We start from the raw sequence: 26226 nt of genomic DNA, 5'->3' as shown, positions 1-26226 counted from the left end.
CGCAAGGAAATACATATGTGGCAAGTATAGCATCCTTTTGTACTATTTTTATTTACTACATAAAAAAGTATTAAAAATTAAGAGAAGTAAGAGAAGAATTATATAAAGAGTATACTTTAGATTAAGAGAGGAACCTCGTGACTCGAACAGCTGCATGCCAAGAGACTATAAATGATAAAGCAACGCTTGTCACAATCGGTCCTTGGATATGAGCAAAAAGTATGTACTTATTGTGCCAACTGCTGGTATATACCTAAGCATTCGACATTCAGCTCCATCCGAACTGCTGATATATAAACACTCGATATTCAGCTCCATCCGATAAAACTTAAAGCTAACAAAATAAATGGGAAGTGACTAGGCAGATAATGAAAAATACAATGTCATCAATTTATCAATTTTATTTGTATTTCATCACAATATGTGGCCATACAAAGCGCCACAGTTTTTCTCTCACGCTTAAAGTTTCGCGAAACACAAATAAGTACCTATTTGTGTTTCAATTAATTAGCCGAAAAACATATCTCTAAAGTCGAATAAGTTCCTATTTTAAATAAACCATTAAATTATGTGTTTTAAAATAGCAAAATATATCCGACCGGTTTCTAAATTAACAATAAATGCTAATTAACGTTATAATTTATAAGCGATCTGTTTTTTAACTGTTCTAGAACAAACTACGTGTATCCTTACTAATATTATAAATCGGAAAGTGAGTTTGTTTGTTTGTTTGTTTGTTTGTTTGTTTGTTCCGCTTTCACGCCGTAACTACTGAACCGATTGCTTTGAAATTTTGCAGACGTAAAGTTAGAAGTCCGGATTAAATAATAGGGTACTTTTTATCCCGAAAAAAATAGATATTCCCGAGGGAAAACAAAAATATTGTTTGCTTGATGGATGGATTGTAGATGGCGCTGTGTGTCGTTTAAAACCCGAGGGATGACGTACAATTTGTTTTATCGTCTTAACTGTTTTTTTTACATCTACTTATCCTGAAATAACTATAATTCAACGAATTACTAATTGGTATAAGTATTAGTTAAGTTATTTAGTTCTTGAGGTATACGATAGATGGCGCTGGGTGTTTTTAAAACGTGGTGACGATGTGTTTTTAAAATACGTAAGAAGTGGAATGATAGCTTTTTAAAACGTGGTGACGTTGTTTTTTTTAAGATACGTAAGAAGTGCAATGATATCTCGCGCTTTAACCTGTAGCTCATTGTTCAATCGCGAGCTTCCCGATAGCTCGATAGATGGCGTTGTGCTTTTCTGTATCGCGGTGTTAAGGTTCGCGGAATTAGTCTTAAGGTGTTTTGAAATCAGTGGGGCCCAGTAGGACCAGGGCCAGCCGGGGCTGCGGGTTGTTCGAAAGAGATACCGCGGCCCTGGTATATAAAAGGCCTAGGACGACGGAACACGACGATTTTAGTCAGTAAGAGTCTGACACTCCCTCACCGCTGCTAACCCACAGCGGGAGGGGTTACCATTACACCACCATACCATTTTACATATATTTTTACCGCAATATAACCGAATTCCACGCGGGCGAAGCCGCGGGCGGAAAGCTAGTAAGTAATAAACTGTATGCTTATAAACTTATTGAACGCTGATTATATTATTAAAGACTGTATGTACTTTATGTTGATTTTAATAATGTGTATCGTCAGACATTTAAATCACTTAAAACTACGTAAACATTAGCACGTTCACACATCCTACATATTTACATTAAATTGCTGTTAAGCTCTGAATCGATAATTTGAAGAATTTATTTGAGTCCCTAATCAATAATCAAAAGCACTTTTTATCCACTTCAATATTATTATACACTTTAAAGATAAGTTAGTATGTAAATTTTATTTTAAGTACTTATGTTTAGTTAATTTCCAAGACACTTGCATATTTTATTTACATTATATCTAGTCATACAACGAAAACCTCTCGGTTTACTTACACAGTTAGCAAAGATCTAAATGACCTGATCTGAGTCCTAAAAACACTTAATTCTAATTAAGTACTTGCTTCTTACTTCATTAGCCTTAAAAAGCACATCAAAAAACAAATACATAACGCCATATTTGATCCCAAAGACGCCTGTGCACTTCTCAATTGCTCCTGCAGAACGGGCACGTAGTCATCATACTCTGCTTGGAAGAAGTTGCCGGCTACTGGGTCGCCAAGGTGGTACTTCTCGGCGAAATCGCTCACTGAGAACGATGTACGGTTGGCTGAGGATCTGGAAATTATTTTAAGGATAAATTAGAATGCATTGAGCAAGCGTGGCGACTAATGCTCGAATTTGTCTTCTGGGAGGAGGCCTGTGTCCCAGCAGTGGGTAATAAAAAGAGAAAAGTGTTTGCTCATTAATGTAAAACGTCCTCCATTGCGTTGGTTCGTCTGTTTTGATAAAGTAAATATTCTGAAAGGATATTTATGCGATGACCACAAATAGGAAAATAGAAGGAGCTATAAGAAAGGTTAAGGTGAATTATAATTATACACTTGCGCGGATGATTCTCAAGTAGATGATAAATATGTATGTAGGTCTTTTGCTGCATTGCTTTTCGATCATAGCATACTTAACTCTCAAAAAACAATCAATGTAAAAATCCTACGTTGTTCCTAAGTATCTCCTGAGCAATAATAATTGGGGAAAAATATTCCAAGTAAATTATTTGGGTGATAAAAAATATCCATTCACCAAGGTTCAATCCTCACCTATTACTAAGCACAGTCTCATTAAACACAGCTCTAAACGGCTGCTGGTAGACCAGGAACACATATCGATGTAACCCGGTGTCCTGTGGAGGACCAGCGCCAACATACTCCGCTATAGTGTCAGCATACTTCAAGTTGTCTCCAGGAACATTCACCATGAGCCAGTGGAGGTACTCGCGGTCTGTTGGCTCCAAGCGGGAAGGCGCGTCGGGGTCTGCAATGGGAAGACGAAGTTTTTTTATAAGGTAAGTACTGGTTGCAATTAATGGGATCAAAACAAGAGACAAATAATGGCACTGATTTGATTAAGATCCTTTGTTGGCACTTTGAATACTGAAGTTCAGGTAACGAATTTACCTCGAGTAAGGCACCATACCTACATACATTACATAGGGTAAGGTAGTGTTAGGACCATTAGTAAAAAGAGATTTAAAAGTACATAGGTATCTGTAATGTAAGTTTGATGTTATTGGTTGTTAAGTCGAAAATCTGCAAATTTAGACCGATGCTTTACTATTAATTAAAGATATGTACCCTACAATAAAAAAGAAGAGCGAGAATAAAGTTTTTTCCCACTATTTCTAAAGCTAAATATTTCAGTGATAGTGGAGACCGAGGATAGTTGAAACAATTTTTTCTTTTTGTTTTATACATCAAACAATACACCTAAAAAGTGAGAATACAAACCAATCATGACGACAGTGTACATTCTGCCGAGCGTGATGTCCCACGACACTGTAGGGATGTCCTTCACCTGGCTAGGAGTCAGCACGTTGCCTTCCTTCACTTCCACGCCATCGGGGTACACCACCTTGTCAAGTTAGTATTTCTTTTACTATTATTTATTTATTTATTCCCTTCTACAAATTCAAAGGCTGATAAATTGGTGTATTTCGAACGTCAAAATAAAAGACAACTCACAAAACGTAGGGAAAAAGTGGCTCAACAAAATGTCTAACAAAAAATAAATATTTCAAGATCATCATCATCATCATCATCATCATCTCAGCCATAGGACGTCCACTGCTGAACATACCTGTTGGAAGCGACCTGCATCCAGCGTCTTCCGGCGACCTTTATAAGGTCGTCTGTCCACCTCGTTGGTGGACGTCCTACGCTGCGCAATATTTTAAGATGCAATAAATTAATTAGACCCCATTACTAAAAATCTCAAAAAAATGTGAAGTATCATTTTTTTCAATGAACAGCATAGGTAGATACTTACAGGTGTTAGGTACCTATTTCTATGTATTTGGGTGATGATAATTTTTTTAACCCTCAGGTTTATCAATACAAACAATGTAATGCCATAAGCTGGCTGCATTGTTATAAAATTAAAAAAAGGTTATCTCGATCCTCCAGTGTTAAATAACTAATTGACACTGCACTTTGTATCGTACAGTTGATTATAAAATAAGTAGGTAAGTGCTGTTTATTTTTCACCCGACTTCATGTACTTATTAAAATTTTTGTAATTAAAAAAAAATCAGGCACAAACTTACCTACATAAATATGGACACTCATACACCCTTTTGCAATGGGAAAACATCATGTAACGGCTTTTGTTCTGTAGAACGAATCAGTACCTACCTACCTACGTAATAATGTGGACCAGTTTAATAGTCCGAGTTTAAAATAGATTTCGTGCTATTTACTTAACATTCATAAGTATCAGGTTTAGTAAAAGAATCTACGTAAACACTGATTTCAAGGTCCCTATTAATGAGTTCGCACTGTTTTGATTACAAATTAAGGCAAATACCAATTTGTGTTATATACTCTCATCTACATATGTTATGTACGTACCTATATGTACTTAATCTATACTTAATATTATAAAGCTGAAGAGTTTGTTTGTTTGTTTGAACGCGCTAATCTCAGGAACTACTGATCCGATTTGAACAATTCTTTCGGTGTTAGATAGCCCATTTATCGAGGAAGGCTATAGGCTATTTTTTATCCGGGTTCGTGGAGAGGTTCCCACGGGATGCGGGTGAAACCGCTGGCAGAAGCTAGTAATAATATAAAGCTTTAGAGTTCGTTTGTTTGAACGTGCCAGTCTCAAAAGCTTCTGGTCCGTTTTTTTACTGGAATGGCTTTAAGTTAATTACTTATTATCTGGGTGCGTGGATTAGTTTCCACGGGACGCGGGTGACTTCGGTGAGGGAAACTACCTACTAGTTCCCTATTTAACCCCGATTCGAATTCGTCAAATAACAACATTATCAGTATTTTCATTGAACTAGGAGAAGGTCATTATCTCTGCTATCTAATTCATAAGATAAGAGCGTCAAAACAAACAAATAAACAAACTAAATGTAATTGTAAAACTATTATACAAAGTGTGTCGTACCTAATCACATTAAATTAACGTTAATATACTGGGGCCCGATTCTCCTAATTTTACTTAAGCGACCTTCGATTGACGTTCGACTCGATTCGACTGAGATCCAATCCCGACTCGATTACTATTGAAGCGTATGTGGCATTCCGCTATTTTTTCTTTGAAATAAACGTTTTTATCCTTTGCTGTCATTCAATAATGAATCATTTTGTCTGCAAATGATTTACGATTGCAAAATGATTGTACAGCAAACTACCGTATAGACCAAAATCATCAAAATAGCAGACCAATCGCACACCAATCAAATGTCAATCGAATACGATTGGTCTTTTATTAGTAGCAGAATGCCCGATATGGTTAAAACTGCTATTACGATCATATTGCGATTCGATTTTGACATTATTAACTTAGGAGAATCGGGGCCCTGGTCTACTACTACTACTGGTACTACTAGTACTACTACGACTGCTGGTATACTGGTCAATATGTGGATTAGCACAAAAAAATACGTAAAAATAAAAAATGAATCTTTCAAACAAAGTAGATAAATAGAATCAAAATGTGCAAGAATTAGAACACAATATAAGAGTCAGTCATTTCTAACAACGGAAATTCTCCCTTGAAAACTGATAGCTGTCAACTGGTCAAAACATTCGATACTCCTAACATTATCTCTGCTTTGCACATGAAGTTGTAAATTATGAAAACGAAAAGTGACAGGATTTAATGTGATTAGGTACGACACACTCGATATACCTAGTATGGATGCTATTTCCATTTCTTTCTGACCTTAACTTTATAAAAAATGCCAATTTTGTACTTCCTGAATTCTAAATATACCTAATAGCTTCTCAACACCTACTCAATATTTATGATATCCATTGCGATGATTTTATTATAAGGATTTTACTCTTTTCACTAAAAATATTTTTTTTTTGTAAAAAGTGACTTAGGTATTTATGTAGGTACCTATCTAGGTACAGCTTTTCAGTGTTTCTTCTTCACCGTTTTGTAATGTTATCAGACACACAGCTGAGTGTTAAGTTTCTACCCTAGCATGCCTACAACCCTCGAAAATCGCACTCGAATTCTCATGGTGCCCATCATCAGATCCTGGACCTGATGACAATGGGACTATCTCTTTCAAACAGATTTCATCAAATCGATCAGTAAACTATAAGCGAACAAAAAAATGCAAACATCCGAATTGAGAACCTCTTCTTTATAGGAAAGACGGTTAAAAACTACCATCTGATCCATAATTTTAATTAACTTCGTAATTAATATCATCAGAACGACACAAAGACTAGGTACCTATTTATAACACAGAAAGGAATTTAAATAAAAATCATTAATTTGTAAACACATTTTCCACAATGACTTACAGCATTACGATATTTCAGGACGTAAGTATAAGTAAATAGGTAGTTACTTACAGTCATATATCCTGTTGGTGAAACAGACAACACATCAGGAACTATATCATTATGAAAAAACGATTGTGCCACAGTCCCCGAAACTCGACTGACCACGAAACTATTCACGCAAATAATTAAAACTACACAACACAACCGAGCCATCTTGTTAGCAAAATATATATGAACTACTTCGCAGAAACTTGTTTATTCTTATACGGAGATAAATATATGTAGATAATTATTTATTTCAGTAGATAAATCACGGTTCTGTGATTTACACTGCTATTTTATTTATCTCTCGAATAGGGACATCTGCTTACACGTGGAAACCTTGGAGCCCTTATTTAGCTTCCATTCACGACTAGGTATATCAAGCAACCATAAGTTCTTTCAATGTTTAGACGTTGAAACCAGATTAACAAGAATTTTAATGGATCACCTACATGGGTACCTACCTAACTAGAAAATCTTTCCCATACAAAAAAACCGTCTTTATTGTTCTATGGGAGACTAAAATAAAAATCCAGTTTCTGATAAGTGTTGGATGATTAAAACGAAAGGTAACAACTCAATGTTTATTTATTTCCTATGATTACGCAATCTTGCAATATGTACAAACAAATAAATGACACTTTATCTAGTCATAAACATGAACCTTCACAAATTAATTTTTTAACTGTTTTGAAAAAAAATTCAGTCCAAATAACTTTGCACTTAAATGATACGATAAGTATAGGACTCTAGTACCTAGGCACCTACCTATCACTCGACTGTATTATGTGTTAAACCAGTCTCCCCAAGGGGTACTGGATTGCCCAGGTAGCTGGGTTGAGGAGGTCGGATAGGCAGTCGCTCTTTGTGATACACTGGTAGGTAGATACTTAGCTACATCCGGTGAGACTGGAAGCCGATACCAACATGGTTGGGAAAAAGGCTCGGAAGATGATGATCATATTTTACGATAAACCAAGTTGTTCGTGTAGAATGGGCACGTAGTCGTCATACTCTGCTTGGTAAAAGTTACCAGCGATTAGAGTCAAGTCGTACTTCTCGGCAAACGCTGAGATTGAAAATGATGCCCGGTTTTCAGTAGAGCTGAAAAGAGAAAATCATGATTAGGTATATTTCTTGAATATTTATTTTCTTTAAAGAGACACGATTAAAACAGGACGAAGAATGCTAAGTTTTCATATTGGAATAGGTAGGTACCTACATGTAAAAAAGACTGTCTGATAATCATACTCGGACTTCTTACGTGCCTATTTATGACTGAAAATAGAATTTAAGAACCTAATAAAAAAATAGGTAGGTACTTGCACAAGTATTTATACTAACGTGTTATTAACTCTGGTCTCCATAAAAACCAGTTCGGAGGGTTGTTCATAGACCAGGAAGACGTATCTATGAAGACCAGACCCCTCTCCTGGACCAGAACCAATGTACTCCGCGATGACGTCACCTGCCATGACGTCATTCCCGGGAACGTTGCCGACTAACCAGTGTAGAAACGCGCGGGATGTTGGCGAAATGCGGGATGGTGCGTCGGGGTCTGAAATTGATGACAATAGCTAATGGAGGATGTGCAAAGAAATTATGTTGTGTACTAGCGACTCGCTCTGGCTTCGCATGGGATAACCGTATTTCCACACGATTTACCTAAACTATGTTATAATACATACAATCACCCTGTCTATTAAAAAAACGCATAAAAATAGGTTGCGTAGTTTTGAAGATTTAAGCGTACAAAGGGACAAAGGGATATATGGGCATAGGGACAAAGGGACAGAAAAAGCGACTTTGTTTTATACGTTGCATTGGCCAGGCTAGCATTATCTTACGTATCAAGAAATAATCCAAATTTCGAGCTAAACGTGATAGGTGCTAAATCATAACTTACCAACAAAGGCAACAGTGTATAGCTTCTGAGGGTCAGCAGAATCCCACCAGACATGTGGAATGTCCTTGACCAGCGTGGGAGTCAACTCGTTGCCAGTATTCACCACAGCACCACTTTGGAAATTCACCTAAAATTCAAAAACTTTTAGGTGACCAACCTTTCACTCAAACCAACTATTCAGTCAAAATGATGTAAGTTATTTATTTTTAACTGAACCCATAAAATAAATCGAAGAAAAGACACAATTTTTGCTTCATTACCTATTGTATTATTGAAGTCTACCTGCAACTATTGGAATGGTCTCATCTCGAAATTATAAAGAAACGGGAAGGTGCACTCCTTTTGTGAGGATGTGATGGTTTTAAAGGAAGCGGCGGAAAGGGAGAGAGAAACTGCTTCCTCTCTCCCCGCCCGCAGCAGACGTGGTGGTCGTCGCAGGGTGGCTGATCTCCGGCTACCATAGGGCGCGGCCTGCGGGCGACAGACTAGGGGCGTCTGTCGTCCGATCAGAAACAGGCCTCGAGACGGTGGCGTTGTGTTGCGCGCGCCTCTCTTAGTGGAGTTTGCTGTGGCCGCTGGGTGACGGCCACAGAGGGTGACGGGGCCCGCCTTCGAACATCTGGCGGGCCAATACCTGTCGGGGGTGCGGAAGAATGCTTTGGCGATACCCGTGCCCTCGACAATAGGTAATAGAAGGCAACACTAGGTGGGTGTTTTGCCGGTAAGAGTCCGGCCGACCCCAGGTCGAGGGAAGTCCATGAGGATTTTCCCCCTGCCAAAAAAAAGGTGCACCTAAGTATACTTATTAAAAAAGTGTGTATTACTTACATACAAATATTCTGCAGGCGCAGTAGATAAGACATCTGGAACCACTTCGTGTTCTAGAAAATGATATTCCAGCGTCTTCTCCAATTGGACAGGAACAAAATTATTTACACAAAAATATATCGCGAAGAACCACAGGCCCGTCATGTTAGCCGAAGTATACTTACTTACCTACCGCAATACTGAGTAGATTATATTATATCTTGTGGTATTTATGATATTTTATTTCTTCCTATTGCCTGATAAAGATAACCGTTACAGAATATCAGATAATGTCACATTGATAATGATTGGTTCTGCACCATTGCGATGCATGGTGAAATTTTGGGAAAACTGGCCTTGTGCAGACAGTAGGCACGTGACTATTAAGATCTACATAAGAAATCCATGTTCGTAGGTTTTCTATACAGATCAATTATTTACTCAAAATTTTAGAATATATCATTCATTCTATGAACCTTTTTCCCAACTATGTTGGGGTCGGCTTCCAGTCTAACCGGATGTAGCTGAGTACCAGTGCTTTACAAGGAGCGACTGCCCTATCTGACCTCCTCAACCCAGTTACCGGGCAAAGAATACTGGTCTTAATTATGGAAGTTTGAAATAAAACACAAATTACAGTGCATACCACTATATCATAAAGTACAAGACAATTTCGAATCATCCACTTACAAAACTTCTCTTATTATACTCATTAAATGCACTAGTTGTATCCGATATCTTTATATAATGCAAAGGGGACATAAACAAAGGTAAAGATAACATATAAACTGCACTTTGTGATATAAACAAAGATTATATGTGACAAAGCATATTTTTTTCCGACGGAGTCAAGCGCACGGCGGCGGCGGGTGTTATTACAATTATCGATAAATTACACAAATAAAATTGCACGCGCTTTTATCTTTTAACATTTATCCATACAGCGACAGCTGCTTATATTTATAAAATTCCTACACCATTGGAAGGCAAATTATTCATACAATTGTATTGTCTTAGCGTAACATTGGCCACAAGCGTTCCATGTTGGATATAGGCTTACAACGAGAAGTGAATAAATGGAATAACTAATACCGAATCACGCAAAAGTTAATGATAGTTGTTTGAGTTACTACAACACGGTTGCTGCTCTTTGCTACTCAAGCTACTTACTTAAGTAAAACTTCAAACAAAAGGTAGTCTTAAAAAAATCGTTTATTTACTCCATTTATTATCTCCTCAGTGATACAGACAGGTGGTACTAAAATCTTTGTGTTTCGTTTAAGCGCCGAGTTGTTGGTACAGGATAGGCACGTAGTCATCGTACTCTGCTTGGTAGAAGTTGCCCGCGATGGGGTCGCCCAGTTTGTACTTCTTGGCGAACTTAGAAATCGAGAACATTCCACGGTTGTCACCAGACCTGGAAAGAGATGGATTTATTGGTGTTAGTACTGTAGTTGGATTTTTCATTTCTATGCATAGACCGTCACAGGCTGTTATTGAACATCTTTGGTAGTCGTTACGGGTAGTCAGGAAGTCAGTTAGTCTGATAACCAGCCTAAGCAAGGAAAGGGTTGCCCGGGTAAGTGGGTTGAGGGGGACAGATAGGCAGTCGCTCCTTGTAAAACACTCGTACTCAGCTGCAACCGATTGGACTCTAAGGCGACTCCTACATAGTTGGGAAAAGGCTCGGGAGATGAGATCATCTCAGGCTGTTTTCTATTTAAAATTACTATAGAATAGAATAGAATAGAATATTCTTTATTGTACACCAAAATAAACAGAAAAGGACATTACAAAAAAAAAATACGTGTAAGTACAATAGGCGGTCTTATCGCTCAAAAGCAATCTCTTACAGACAACCTTTGGATGGAGTCGATTTTAAATAGATATATTACGGGTAGTAGGCGTACAAATAATGATTAAAAAGGTATATATACAAGTATAAGCAAATAAACAATACATACACATATACAAGCTGTTGATTTGCATCCGTGCCATAGTCAAGGACGTTAATATGCTAATGATTCTCGACCCAAATCAACGAAAAAATGGGTAGGTAATTTTTTCATGTTTTTTTCTTATTTACGTATATCCGTCAGTGTAACCCAGCCGTACTTTAATTCGGCGCGTGTGTTACTAGCCTTACTACCGCGCTGCGCACTCACACAAACGCAAACGATACATGCACAAAGCATACGCAACGATCGTTCAATAAAAATCGTAGATCATCCAGCCTACCCAAATTCACCCAATCACAGTGCGAGTACTCCCCACACTCGCCTCGCCGCTCCCCGCGTGCCCTTGAAGCCGGAACAAACAAGCGCCGACGGCAAGGTGTGTTTGATGTCGCCGCCGCTGCTGCGTACGTGCGCTTTGAATTCCGCGACGTGTAGGTACAAAGTGCGAGATGACGGAAAACTACACGAACACGAGTTGGTGGCGATGGTCCGCCTGTATGCCATCAGTGACAACAGTGTACTAACAGCCATTCATCCTCCGAGCCTTTTCCCAATCATGCTGGGGTCGGCTTCCAGTCTAACCGGATTCAGCTGAGTACCAGTGCTTTACAAGAAGCGACTGCCTATCTGACCTCCTCAACCCAGTTACCCGGGCAACCCGATACCCCTTGGTTAGACTGGTGTCAGACTTACTGGCTTCTGACTACCCGTTACGACTGCCAAGGATGTGCAATGACAGCCGTACATACCTATGTTCCGGGAAATGTTTACCGACCGGGAACCCTCATCACGGAGGGTCATGCTGGTCATGTGACAGACTTATGTGCTAGGACCGTTAACTTAGTGCTTTCGACACATTAAAAACGAATGTGATAGTGTTATGTTAGCTGAAGGACAACCAGCTACTTCGTCGTGCTCGATTGTGCCAAGAGTGTGAAGGTGACAGCTTTGAACAGTACCTCCGGGTAACTAAACTAGGTAATTTATTTATTTGTACATTTTGTAAATACGTAGTCAGCTTAATCAATTTTATTAGTGTAAATAAGTTGATTTCTTAACCACGCCAATAATACCTACGAGCCGAAAGAATCACCTCGTGCCTACACTTAACTAACACATCTTTCACCAATTTAATCGAAAAGTAAAACAAAATTACTACGAAATCTTTACGCTGAATGTTAAAGCAAACCGAAAATGTTATCAATCAGCTGTTAACAGGTCAGTGAACTTTCTTTAGCGCACTAGTATTACGTCATTAATAAGATTTCCGTGTTCCAAGGTCCTAAGACCGTTAAGAAGGAAGCAAAATTTCTAATTATTAACCAATTTAATTCAAAAATAAAACTAAATCACTGCGAAAACTTTATGCTGAAAGATAAAGCAAAACGAACATTTTATCAATCAGCTGTTAACATGTTAGTGAACTTTCTTTCGCGCACTAGTATTGCTTATTACTGTAGTTAATAAGATATCTGTGTTAAATTTATGCTCAAAAATTAGTACCTAAGTAAAGTAAAACGAAGTTAATGACAATAATGAAGGTGATTTTCGAAACTTTAGGTAAAATGATTGCTATCGCGTATCACTCGGTCTCGCTCGCTCGCGCGCTCGCGCTGTCATGTCGTAGATAAGACACTCACACATCGACACTCACGCACACACGTAGACATTAGTTTTCTCTGTCTACGCACACATAGCTGCCATCACGCACACACTGTGGCCGCGGGGGAATTCTGTTACGATTTGTGTTTAACCGTGGGCTAAATTCTGAAATACCATGAAATTACAACATCAAAAAAAGCAGCGCATATTAGCTTTTTCCCACCTACCGTAATTCAAATCGATTATTTACGTATTTAATTTTAACCTCCTTGACTATGGCACGGATGCAAATCAACAGCTTGTATAAGGAAAGTTTGATGGGAGAAAAAAAAAATATAAAGAAAGTAGAGAGAGTGTTAAAGTTTCATATAATAGCTCTTCACCATACTCTTGAAAACAGCAAGAGACTGTGCGCTATGAGAAAAGGTAACTTATACTTCTTCAGGCTATTTAAATTTTTCCTCAATATTTTTATTGCGATTAACGAAATCACGTCGACCTTTTTTCCCAAACTTTTCACGAAGTTTTTAAATGTTCTAAAAATAATTAAAACTTTTTAGAGAGAACTTTAAAGCCACTGACCTGTTAGTTAGCCTGGGCTCATCGAACTCCAGTTTGGCGGGCTGCTGGTAGACCAGGAACACGTATCTGTGGAGACCAGTGCCGGGAGGAGGGCCGGAGCCGACGTACTGGGACAAGGTCTCGCCCGCACAGATGTTGTTCCCGGGAATATTGCCGACCAGCCAGTGGTGCCATTCACGGAACTTCGGGTCTTTGCGGGAAGGCGCGTCGGGGTCTGTAATGTAAAAATTGGTGTAGAACTAATGATTGATAAAATATTATCTTGGTATGCTACGGTAACTGGTAGAAAAAACCTTTGAGGAAGACTTTTATTTCCAAAATAATGTATTCTTGGGTAGGTACATTCATTGTAATGTTGTATTGACTTCATGAAGAATTATCAAAATAATTGAATAGGTAAACGAGTGTTATTTCATAAATACAGCAACTCATAAGAATGTTATGTCAATATTATAAAATACCAGGTTAATGTTTTATTTAAAGTAAAGCATTGTTTTATATAGTTATGGTTTAAGACATAGGATAAAGATAAAGATACTTTATTTTGTAAAACATGGTACAAATGCATAGGTGTTATAAGTAGTATCAACTCATGTTTTGCCTTATGATGGCGTACAAAATTTCAAATGGTTCTTAAGCTAGCTTAAGATATTAAAATTGACTCTATATAAAAAAAAAGCAATGTTAAAATATGTAAGTAATTAAAGAAAACGAGATCAAAATAAATACAATCACTAAAGAGAGTTTAAAATATATAGGGCCTATTTACAAACTTCCCACGTTCACGTGCATAACGAAAACGTATTGACATAACATGAGAACCGTCATTTTTACAAGTAAAATGTTGATTTTAAATATTTAACGGTCATGACCGCATCAAATATGTTTAATTTTTTCAGTATCAGTTTTTTTTTATTTTTTCCTATGCTGCTATAGGACCTGTACGAAACCATGACTATGGCAGAAATATTAACTTGCTCTTCAGTTTGTTTTTCCCGTACCCGGATGATTTAGGATATAGAATAAAGAACAAACGTAAGTAACTATCATTGAAAATCGTGGCGTGCCGTGGCAAATATACTTAAAAAGCTCGTGCCCGAAAAAATCCCGGCTTTTGGATAGATGTAGTAAGTGAAAATAACTCTTACTAGGTTACATAGGGTGTATTCCCAAAATCCCAAAGCTAGGTATAAGTCCCAAAGTACACTGTACTTGCAACTCGATACATTACTAACCTGTCATCGCAAGAGTGTAAAACTCATCTGCGGAGGCATTCCATTTCACGTCGGGGATGTCCTTCACCTCCGTGGGAGTCAGCACATTGCCTTCATTTACTTCTACACCACTGGGGTATTTCACCTGAAACGAAAAAAAAGAAATTGTGTTATAATTAATTGAAGAATTGATGAGTTTAGATTTTAGATAGCGAGGGGCCGAGAAATATGGTCACATAATGACATATTTTGTGTGGTGTTTGTTCGATGGACGAATTATACGTATGTATAAAATCATGTCCGAATGTTCGCTTAGAGGACCATGCAAGTGTGGAAATGTCCCAATCAGTCGTTATGTAAGTGCTATCATTTCACATAACGGCAAGTTAACTTGTTTAGAAACCCTAAGAAAGACTCAAATTAGTTAATCTACCATAGGTTTTGTCCGGTTTGGTGAGATTACGTTTGCTTATTAGATCACACTTCCTATAATATCGCATCCGGTATGAATCAAATAATTGTGATAATGAAGTTAATAGCTCTACCACATCTGTACAATACAAGTTTAAACTAATTTGCTGGAAGTGAGAAAATGAGCAGGTAACTACATTTTAATAATAATAATAATAATAATAATATTTTATTTTCCATATAAAAGTACACATTACAAACAAAACACTATACACTAATACAGGTACACAAAATTTTTTTGTTGAACTCTGGTACTCAAGGTAAGATTTAACTTGAGTTTTGAGTACCAGGGCCCTCGCAATACAAATGATTCAGTAGTATTAGTTACAGTTCATGTGAGTTGGCGTGAAAAAGTCTAAAGATTTAACAAATTTTATATAAGTATTCTATATTATTAATAAGGTAAAGTGCATGCATTTTGGTGGCTTACGGATGCTAGCTTTGTGTGTGTGTGTGTGAGGGTGTGTGAGAGGGTGTGTCAGGGTGTGTGTGCGCGTGTGTGTGTTGCGGGAGAGGAGCGAGTGTAAAGTGTGGCGTGTAGGTGATGTGTCGTTTCTAGAGTGAATGTGTGGTGTGAGTGAGATACGTAATAATGTATGACATAAATCCTATTATAGTATTGTTAATTTTACTAGGTCTTCAGTTTCAGCATAGGTTTTAGTTAATAGCCATTGAGATACTTTCCTTTTGCATTCAGATCTAGACAATGGATAAATTTTGCAGTGTTCGTTTAGGATGTTATATAAATGTCCGCTGATTACATTATGGTGCCGTGCAGCCAGGGAGCTCTAAAAGCCGGAGTATGACATACCTTATGTGACCGACGTTTTGATAACGTTTGCGTTATATTCCAAAGAAATATGCTTTCTTGCAATTGTTGCAAGCACAAAGAGCTGTCTCACAGTAAGAATTTGACAGTTATCATAGAGTTGAGATGTCGGGTACCTAAAAGGTTTAAAAGTCATTACTTTGAGTACAGCTCTTTGTGCCCGCTCCAGGGCCAATAAGTGCGTCTTAGCAGCCTCCCCAAACGGATATACAATAGCTCAGAATAGACTGACACAGAGCGCAGTATACAGTTTTTAAGGTGTTAAAGTCAGTAGAATGGCGCAGTTTTTTAAAAATGTATATCACCTTACGGACACGAGAGGTAAGACTAGTTAGATGACATCTCCAACTGAGTAAGTCATCAATATGTACACCTAGATATTTAATTTGGGACGATCTAGCTAAGGTGGTACAGCTACAGGGTGTAGGTAAATTACTTGGCTCGCAAGAATGTGCTTTTAGGACGAATGAATCTGCGGTTGGTTGAGTGGATGTTGTCAGCGAAAAGGTTAGGTAGGTGGTTTTGTCAAGGTTCAGGGTTAAGAGGTTCTTGGACAGCCAGTGCATTACACGACTTAAAGTGTGCTCGGCTCTAGCAAACACCTCAACCCAATCATTTCCACGTATAAGCAAAGCCGTGTCATCAGCATAGCTACAGATGGCGCAATTAGGGATGTTAAGTTTACATAAGGAGTTAATGTAGAGAAGGAAGAGGGTGGGGCCCAGGACCGAGCCCTGCGGTACGCCGAAATTTAGAGAGGCACTTTCACTAATAAAACGGTCTATTTTTACTGACTGAGTCCTCCCAGAAAGATAGTCACTGAAAATCCGGAGCATATCCTCGGATTCCCATCATTTCCATCTTTATCAAGAGGAGTGGAACAGAGACAGTGTCAAATGCTTTTGTAAGATCAAGGAAGATGCCTAGGCATTTCTGTCTGTTATCGAGACAGTCAACTACTCGATCGACCAGATAAGCCACAGCATCCTCCGTTGATTTACCATGTCTGAAACCGAATTGGTTTGATGCTAGAATATTGTTTTTCTCTAAGAAATTTATAAGACGCGTATTTAATAATTTTTCCAAAACTTTGGACATGGCGGGCAATACAGATATTGGTCTATAATTATTTACACTGTCTCTGTTCCCACTCTTGAAGATAGGGTGGACAATAGCCCTTTTAAATGGTTTAGGAAAGTACCACTCGACATTGAGATGTTACAAATATGTGTTATTACCGGGACTAGGGTGCTTGAACACTCCTGTAGTAATTTTGTTGGAATGGTGTCCCAGCCAATAGCTGTATCCGCACGTAAGCCACGGACAATTGCTTCAACCTCACATTCGTCGGTCGGCATAAGTACGAAAGAGTTGACAATAGTGTTTTCGTCTGGTGTATAGCCGGAAGAAACACCGAATTTTTGTGCTAGTTTACTACCTATGCTAGAAAAATATTCGTTAACCTTATTAACAGATGCAATTTTATCAGTCTCTATGTTAAGAAGTTCGTTAGAAGAACTTTTTGAGCACTCAGAGTTTGTGATATTTTTAATCAGCTTCCATGTTTTTTTAGGATTGTTTTGAGCTTTCCGAAATTCAATTTTTTCGTATGCGTGTTTCAGCCTTTTAAGAAGTTTGTTGCAGAAATTCCGGTATCTGATATATGTCAGTTTCAAGATATGGTTGTCAGGTTCGTTCTGCAACTTTCGACACATTGAGTCACGATTGCGAATACATCGTAGAAGACCGTTGGTTATCCATGGCTTAATGATCCGAAGCTTTGAAGGAATTCGCTGTGTAATTGAATGACTAAGGATTATTGACCTAATCATTGAGACTAACACATCAGCCGCAACCTCCGCATCACACATATTCTTTACTGGGCTGAAATCAGTGTCCAGTACAGCTGCAAAAACCGATGAATAGTCCACTTTCACGATACTATTATTGTGTTTGGGTCTTTTTAATGTGTTTTCAATACTAATTAAAACAGGCGCATGATCGGTTATAAAAGTTTCAAATACCAATGTGACAGTTTTCAAATCTGATTTTAGTAAAATATGGTCTAGGCAACTCTTACCACGGGTGGGCAAATTGTGGGTAGGTAAAAGACCGTGCAATGACGTCAAATTAAGATATTCGTTTGCCTGTTGATTCAAATCGGTTGGAATAATATTAATATTAATATCACCAATGAGAACCATGTTTTTATAGTTTGATATGGATGAAAGGGTGCTATCCAAACCATTAAGAAAGTTATTAATGTTGCGGTTACACGGAGGGCGATACAAGGCAATTATCACGAGATTTGCGGTATCCACTTTGCAAATTAAACAGTTTGCGTCTAGAACAAGCGGTTCAATAATAATATGTGGTAGCGACAATCTGACATAGACAATAATACCATCATTTTGATTTATATTATTTGTTGTATAATAGCTTGCATAGCCCTCAAGTGATGGAATGGTTGGTGTTTTACTTAACCAGCACTCGGATAGAACTAATATTTCTGGTAATATGTTTGTGTTCTGTAAAAACACATTGAGTTCATCAAAGTTTCGGTTTACGCTGCGTATGTTGATATGAAGTATTTTTATTGAATTACTAGTTACATTTAAAATATTATCACACCGGCCGGGTTTACAAATATAGCACGGAGCCGTGCCAATAGCATCTATTTCATTAGATATAGAATCAAAGTTCATCATTTAGCTTGCTTAAGGAGTATATGTCCCGGTGCAATAGATCTTTTAATGTAATATAGATGCTAGTGGTGCCAGTGTCCGGCCTGCTTAATTTCATCTGTTCCGGAGTTCTGAATTTGTATTGAGGCTGTGGGCTCATAAAGGGTAGTTTGCTTCTGTTTAATAGTATCGTAATTGTGTTCAGACCTGTATGTGTTGGTTTTATGTAATGAGTGTATGTGTATATTTGGTAACATAATAGGTATGTGTGCATATGTATGTATGTTTGTATGTTATTATAAAAAGTAGCCACCGGATTAAATTTACAATGTAAGAAGATTTCAGTAATTATTCTGACAATTAATATTGGATTTTTATAAGAAAAGGGCATGCAAAAATAGATTGTAACAGGAAGGAAAACATGACTACTGTTGGTACTTAGTCATTCTTTATTTAGTTGTAACTTGCCGAGATCCTTTTCGGAGTCGATACGTATTGCGGGTATACCCTCCTTTTTTCTCAGAAAGATCCTTCCGTGTGAGACCCAGCAGTACGTATATTCTAGTGTTTTCGCTTTCTCTCGTGCGAGATAAAATAGTCGCCTCTTTTTGGCTGTCAAATTCTCAGACATGTAGATAGGTTGTATTGGACCGTCCAACAGTATATCTTTTGAGGATAGTTTGTTTGCAGCATTTTTCTTGTTATACATTTTAAAGGCTTGCAGGAGATTATCTTTAGCAATAACTGAGGACAAGTCAACCACTATGGTACCACTAGACTTCCCAGATTTGGACTTCAGGCGGTAAATATCTCGTATCTCTGACTTTTGTAGTGGGACGTTCAGAACCTTACCTGTGTTTATTAAGGTCTCACATAGGTTAATTTTGCTCTCAGATTTGTCTAAGGGTAAATTTCTAATTTCCAGGCTAGAAGATTTATAAAAAGTTTCTAAATTTTCTATTTTCTCTTCAAGAATTTGTATGTAAGCTAGTTTTTCTTTGTTTTCCTTCTCCAGCTGATTCATCTTAAGTAGTAATTCATCATATTTGTCTGATAAGAATTGGGTAGTCTTCTGAATCTCAGTATTTTGGTTCTTTATATCATTTACAGCACTCATTAATGCTTTATACTTCTTATCTTGATTGTCAGTAAAATCCGACATCAGTTTTCTAATCTCTCCCAAGAGGTCGCTTATGTCATCATCCTGTTGATACTTGCGTTTGAATCTCTGTGTGATATTAGAGAGATTTTGTAATGGTGATAGTGGTGTTATGGCTGAATTTACTTCCGGGTCAGAATCGTAATGCATTTCTCTTGGCTTATTTGAAGATGTTCTCTTTGACATGTTTTAGTATATAATGAAGCAAAAACGAGAATAAAATGAGAAAAATACAAAAGTGGTTGCCTGCAAAGCTGGGTCCGAACCCCCAACCACTCCCACGGTAATAGTCTTGCGATACCGCTAGACCAGGCGAGCGTTAGAATGTAAGACGAAAAACCTGTTCTGTAGATAAACAATGTTCGTTCGACTGGTTCGACGCTGTGACTAATGTCCTTGCATTGTATGTCAATGTCACGGACACAAACACTGCACGTTTTTCTTTCTTCCTATTTTGTTTATTTTGTGATTACACGTTGTTCACTAGGTATCAATTTATTTATTTTTGGCACAGTTTTAAGGTATAGGTTTTCGTCTACAGATATGTATATAGCACACACAAATTAATGCAGATTTAACCAACTTTACGAATTTATAAGCACAAGCACACGGAAACAACCGTCTGACTCACACGGGCGCGCGCGGGGAACCAAAATAATATGACACTCGCGACAAAAGAACTGAATGATTCATTTAGATCTGTTTAGTTGAACAGAATAAGTAATAAGTTATGTACTTTGGTCTTATTCCCCGGAGCCCGACAACATATATAAATAATACTTGCTTTAGATAAAATTGATGGCAAAAGATGACAGGGAACTTGACCTATTTGTGTGTCAGAGCAAATTATAGACGTGACGGGACCCACTATATCGACTGCCTTAGACAAGCCGAAGATAGACCGGGGTAGAACAACATTGCCATCGACTCGGTTACAGCATTATCAAGAAAGAAACGACCTTCAGAAATGAAGAGAACGATGAAGAAGAAGTTGCCGAAATGACGATTGAACTGACAAATAGAATCAATGGAAACAGGGTAATTGCAAGTTCAAACTTGTTCTTCCCGCATGGTTAATCCATCACTTTATCAATCAAAGTATGCAAGATACAAGACAGCAATGATCTGGAAAAAACTAATAACTGTGGCAAAATTGATAATTATAGACATCGAGGAACTAATTGTCATCTTTGATAATAAGTAACTACCTACAAAAGCTATTTTAGTATGTATCATCATTATGTCAGCTAAAATATAAAATATTTTGATTGATCTGTTTATTTTTAGTCAGATAGAGAGATATGATCGCATTTGTTATATCATCTGGAAAACCCAATTTTGTTAAGACATGTTCGTTCTTGTTCTTTTATGGACTTACATTGTTTTGATTATCAACAAATTGGAAACACATAATAGTTTTCATTTATTGTTGATCGCCTCATTATTTTGTTTCTGCATTCATTGCCTTTCTGAATTACCTAATTTGTAAAATAAAAAGTTTTCAAGTTATAGTTTAGGTCATTAAATGTGCAGATCACAGATCTAGAAGTAGAACGTCATATCCGGGAAACAGTAATGTGAACTAATGACATAACATATTATTACAACCTCCTTGTTTAGCATGTTTGCCTTCACAAATAACTTAGCTATTCAATCCATCACCGAGTTAACTACATGTTATTATTCCCTTAATGTAATATTATTACTACATCATGCTTATAACGCCATTGTTAAGGTACAAATATGTAGGTATACTGGTATATGTATATGGATTCTAATGCAATTGTCATATCATAACACTCTTGATTATACATTTAACAAATGATTGGTTAAGTGGTCAAAGAGATAACTGAAGTGCAAATAGTAATACCTACATTAAAAGGGTTTCATGCTGCTCTGCATATGATATCATCGATGTAGAAATTGTTATGGTTTGGTATGACAAATATTAAACCGAGTTTTCCATAATAGTGTGCAAGAGAATTTTGTTATTATATCAATCCTCTTCTATAAAAAAAAAAAAAAAACTGTTTCAGGACTTTGCAACATTTCCTATGATATTCCTTATTTTTGTATCGAAAGATTGATTTTAATTATTCGATTTCTCAACACTAAGTCATCGATGTAAACCTTGCTCGAGACTGTTAACCCTAATTTTCTTTTCGCATTATAATCTGAATGTGTTAACGCCGCAAGCTTGCGGAAGATTTAACAAAACAGCTGTTTTCCTGTCCTGTTAAGAGTCCACCTTAATTGAATTAGCTGTAACATCAATCGGACGCGTATCCAGTTTCAAACGGTTAATACGAACATGCGTTACGTAGATCCTGTCTAGAGCAGTGATTCTATCTGCCCATTTCTATTAAAGCAATGGGGAAACAGATTTTCAGGACCCTTTTTAGGGTTCCGTAGCCAAAATGGCAAAAACGGAACCCTTATAGTTTCGTCATGTCCGTCTGTCCGTCTGTCCGTCTGTCCGTCTGTCCGTCTGTCCGTCTGTCACAGCCGATTTACTCGGAAACTATAAGTACTACAGTGATGAAATTTGATGGGAATATGTGTTGTATGAACCGCTACAAAAATATGACACAAAATAGTAAAAAAAAGAATTGGGGGTGGGGCCCCCCATACATGTAACTGAGGGATGAAATTTTTTTTTTCGATGTACATACCCGTGTGGGGTATCAATGGAAAGGTCTTTTAAAATGATATAAAGTTTTCTAAAAAACATTTTTCTTAAAGTGAACGGTTTTTGAGATATCAGCTCTCAAAGTCGTAAAAAGTATGTCCCCCCCCCTCTATTTTTATAACTACGGGGTATAAAATTCTAAAAAAAATAGAGGTGATGCATGCTAATTAACTCTTTCAACGATTTTTGGTTTGATCAAAGTATCTCTTATAGTTTTTGAGATAGGTTGATTTAACTGTAATTTACGGAACCCTTCGTGCACGAGTCCGACTCGCACTTGGCCGGTTTTTTAGGAAGAAAGATTGTGAAAAACAATTCCTGTTTTAGACCTTTTCTAGCAAAATCTTCTAAATCTCTCTCTAATCTCAGAAACAAAAAGTATGGAAGTCAAAAAATCTTTTTCCTGTGTTCTCGCAACACTTACGACCATAACGACTTTTTTATTAGCCTAGGTCACACCAGTTTATTTCATTTCGCCTAGATTTGTATATTTCATGATGGCAATGGCTCGTTCAAGACGAAAATAAGTGTGAAAAAACGTGAGTTTCACTAAACATTTTAAAAATATCGGTTTGAATAACAAGTTTGTTGGCAAGTGGCAAATTATGATGTGACCCTTTCCGAAGTGGATGAAGCAGAAGGGAGTGTCAGACTGTCCTCTTATTTATCCAACTAACCATGTTTCTTCTGGAGCCCTTCGAGGGGTCTAACCAGGGTCGCGGTTACTCTTTCGAACAATCCCACAGCCCCGCGAAATATGAGATTTGTGACAAGAACAAAGCTTGATTGTCTGCCGACATTTAAAACCGGTATTGGACGGGTTTTGTTCAGTGGAACAATAATATTTTCTTATGTGGATATCGATCCAGTAAGTAGGTTAATACACCTGATTGAATGGTAACATACAATTTTTCACAGTAGTAGTAAAAATGCGTAGTGTGAAAAATTGTGGCATACCATGAAACGATGGTGAGGTAATAAAAATACTCGTTAATTGATTATTCGATAAAGGTGAATTTAATTAACGGCCAAAAATATGGCCAATCAATTGATTTTTATGGAAAACCGTTGAGAAAATTGGTCATTCAGAAGGTGGTGGAATGGAATGGTTGGATGGAATAATTGTCCCATCATATCATCACTAACTAATAACAAGTTGAACTGTCGATCACATAGAGGAATACCATTTGATCTTCAGTTCAAGTACCACGGGCCATCAAGTCATTGATGGTTGAATTTCTTTTTTAGAAAAGTTGAAGAAGAGAAACTAGGTCACGCCTAGTTTGTCTGCACAACAAAACTTTCTCAAAAACATTTCACAAATCATTTAACATCCCAATATTAACTCCCGTCTGAAATGATTAGTTACGAGAAATTAACACTAAAAAGTTTTTAATAAAAAAAGTTGGTAATACTCACACTAAGCACAGCGGAGGGCGCCTTGGACACGACATCGGGTACCACGGACTGGGCTTCGAAACTCCTTATAATCGACGACATACTTCTCGCAAACACCCTAAAATTGACCATAGTGCTGGTTGCTATTAAAAAAATAAAGGCACATCTCAATATTCGCGCCATTTTGCTGACATAAACAAATGTTTTTTTTTTCTTATGTGACGGCGGTCAGGGGCTGCGTTCGGAAAGTGACTGGCCTTAGCCGTGTCGTGGTTATATAAACTTACTCTGACGCTAGGTTTCATTATAATGATGGTGGGGTACATTTGTGAATACAACTGTTTGGATATTCGAATTTTAAATGTTTGAGTTATTTTTTTAATTTGGCAAATTATCGCAAAAAAACGTGTGTTTTAAAAGCCATTTCTGCTGTCCATGACACAAAATGATTATTACATTTTTAATGTTTTATTTAGTCTGTAATTTAAAATAGTAAGATATTCTATAATATAAAGTTTTTAAAATTCATTTCGATTACTAAAATAGATTAGATATCCTTTTTACTTGACTGCATATTGCAAATTCACAATTTAGTTAAATGTTGATTGCAATTTAAATGAGAATTTAAAACTTAAGTAAGTTAAATTGCAATTCAAAGCAGATAATAACCTACTTATTTAGTTTATTCATTAATTTGTAGGTCAGCAGCTGCAATGCATATTAAAAAATACCTAGAATTATAAAACAGTAGAAAATCAATAGTGTCTAATGCATATCTGCAGTCTGGCATACAAACACAACAAAGGTTAATATTTTTTTTACACTATTTTCTTAAGAGAGCAAGCACTTTTGCCCGTAACTGTACATACTGCAGTTGACAAACATGGGTAATTGCTGTTAGCGGTGAGTGGGAGTCAGTTTCCCTCTCCGTTTGACATCAACATCATTGTGTATCACTCTCAGAATTCAACAGATCAAGTCACTCATCTTTCCTTATTTCCACAATATTATATTAAACCTTTATGGTTGTTATTTTTAAGCAATTATCATAAATTAATGGAAACTTTGAATGGTTTACTTTTTTTGTTGACGCTTGGCTGCCTGATTTATTTTTAGGCAAAAACTAACTTAATTTAATGTGTGTTTTAAACATATTATATTATTTTTGGATATTTTTTTGTGCATTTTGGTTTAAGAAATTTGAAGGTAAGAACAGTATTAGATTAGTTAAGTTTTGGATTCATGATAGCAATTTAGAATAAGTGTATCCTGATTATGATTAGAATACTTAACTACGATTCTGATAGCTTTATTAAAAACATTGAAGATGCAGCAAGTGAATGTGCAAAATGATATCAAATAAGAGTTTTTAAATTGTTTATATGTTGCACAAATTAGATTTTAAGTGGGTAGATTAATTAGATAATTGGTTAACCCCTTTAAAGTTGACTAATACTTTTAATACTATTGAATAGATTAATTTGCGATTATTTAACTCTAAAAAATTATATAGTCACCTACCCAGCTTGTTGAAGCGTATTCTTGACAGTAAATTGATTATAATTGGTTAGCATGTGGTGGGTGAATGGCAATGTACCGAGTTTCTTATAAGACTACCTTTCGTAAAGTTCCAGAATACTTAGTACTTGTACCCAGAACTGCAATAGCCGGTTTACAATACGATACGTATTACGTAATGGAATAAATCAAACATATAATCAAAATAATGTACTCTCGACTGCCGGTGCGGTGGTATGCAATCGAGTTCAATGACATTACAAAACTCGATAGATGGAACTTTGTAGCCACAACAAGTACATTATAGGAAAGTAAATAACATAAATAAGTTGATGCACGTCTTACCTGTCTGCTTGTTGTACTTATAATAATAAAAATCAACAAAGTTCAATAAGCCGACTGCATACGTAATCTGCTAGATAAAACGAATAAATAATTAAATAAACTTTGACAGTTGATTACAAAATCGCAATGTCAATTTGAGCACCAAGGAACTTAGAAAAGTTGATGGAGAGTGGAGAACTTGTACAGTGTGTGTACTTGTGGATGTTGTTTTAGTACAGAGGATGCTTATTATAATTTACCTGAAAATTATACACAATAGCGTGAATATAGACATATGGTTAAAGTTAACCAACTACGAGGTAACATAAGTGAAGTTTTGTGCTGTCATGCTCTTAAAACACAAGAAAAATATGATTGGAACAACCCCTTGCAATATTGTCTGTAATTTTTAAGCATCTACCATCTTTTAGTCATTTACGAATTGCACATCATCATCAGTGGCCTTTTACATCTATAAAAGATGATTTAAGCATAGTTTGCGTAATTTTATCGATCGTCTAAAATCTAAAAGGTAAAAGCTACCAATAAACAGTTGATTTCTATGGAACCATTATGATATCATCCACTCCCAGTCCAATCAATTCAAGTGAATT

General features: G+C 36.9%; 3 protein-coding genes across 5 annotated transcripts; all 3 read right to left on the bottom strand.

Annotated features, from left to right (window-relative positions):
- Positions 1–399: 399 nt before the first annotated feature.
- Positions 400–6712, bottom strand: LOC110380059 (protein D3). The gene is made up of 4 exons (XM_021339920.3): positions 6499–6712; positions 3406–3529; positions 2719–2932; positions 400–2236 (listed from the first exon to the last, which is right to left on the bottom strand). Exons 1-4 carry the CDS (start codon positions 6640–6642, stop codon positions 2026–2028), a joined length of 693 nt encoding a protein of 230 aa, XP_021195595.3. The 5' UTR covers positions 6643–6712; the 3' UTR covers positions 400–2025.
- A 329-nt stretch (positions 6713–7041) lies between these two features.
- Positions 7042–9401, bottom strand: LOC135118486 (protein D3-like). The gene is made up of 4 exons (XM_064040686.1): positions 9206–9401; positions 8378–8504; positions 7816–8029; positions 7042–7575 (listed from the first exon to the last, which is right to left on the bottom strand). The coding sequence occupies exons 1-4, from the start codon at positions 9347–9349 to the stop codon at positions 7437–7439; spliced, it is 624 nt and encodes a 207-aa protein (XP_063896756.1). The 5' UTR covers positions 9350–9401; the 3' UTR covers positions 7042–7436.
- A 416-nt stretch (positions 9402–9817) lies between these two features.
- On the bottom strand, positions 9818–25784 carry LOC110380057 (phosphatidylethanolamine-binding protein homolog F40A3.3). Of its 3 annotated transcripts, none has more exons than XM_064040538.1 (5): positions 25634–25784; positions 23792–23913; positions 14562–14685; positions 13327–13540; positions 9818–10601 (listed from the first exon to the last, which is right to left on the bottom strand). In XM_064040538.1, the coding sequence occupies exons 2-5, from the start codon at positions 23900–23902 to the stop codon at positions 10463–10465; spliced, it is 588 nt and encodes a 195-aa protein (XP_063896608.1). In that variant the 5' UTR covers positions 23903–23913; positions 25634–25784; the 3' UTR covers positions 9818–10462. The 3 variants fall into 3 exon arrangements, with proteins under 3 accessions (XP_063896608.1, XP_063896609.1, XP_063896607.1); XM_064040539.1 differs by having other exon boundaries at positions 23792–23888; positions 25634–25760; XM_064040537.1 differs by lacking the exon at positions 25634–25784 and having other exon boundaries at positions 23792–23968.
- Positions 25785–26226: the final 442 nt, after the last annotated feature.

This window comes from Helicoverpa armigera, chromosome 22 (genome assembly GCF_030705265.1).
Source record: "Helicoverpa armigera isolate CAAS_96S chromosome 22, ASM3070526v1, whole genome shotgun sequence".
Taxonomy (NCBI): Eukaryota; Metazoa; Arthropoda; class Insecta; order Lepidoptera; family Noctuidae; genus Helicoverpa; species Helicoverpa armigera.
Note: the sequence above shows the minus strand (reverse complement) of the source record. Positions and strands in the feature narration are given on the sequence as shown.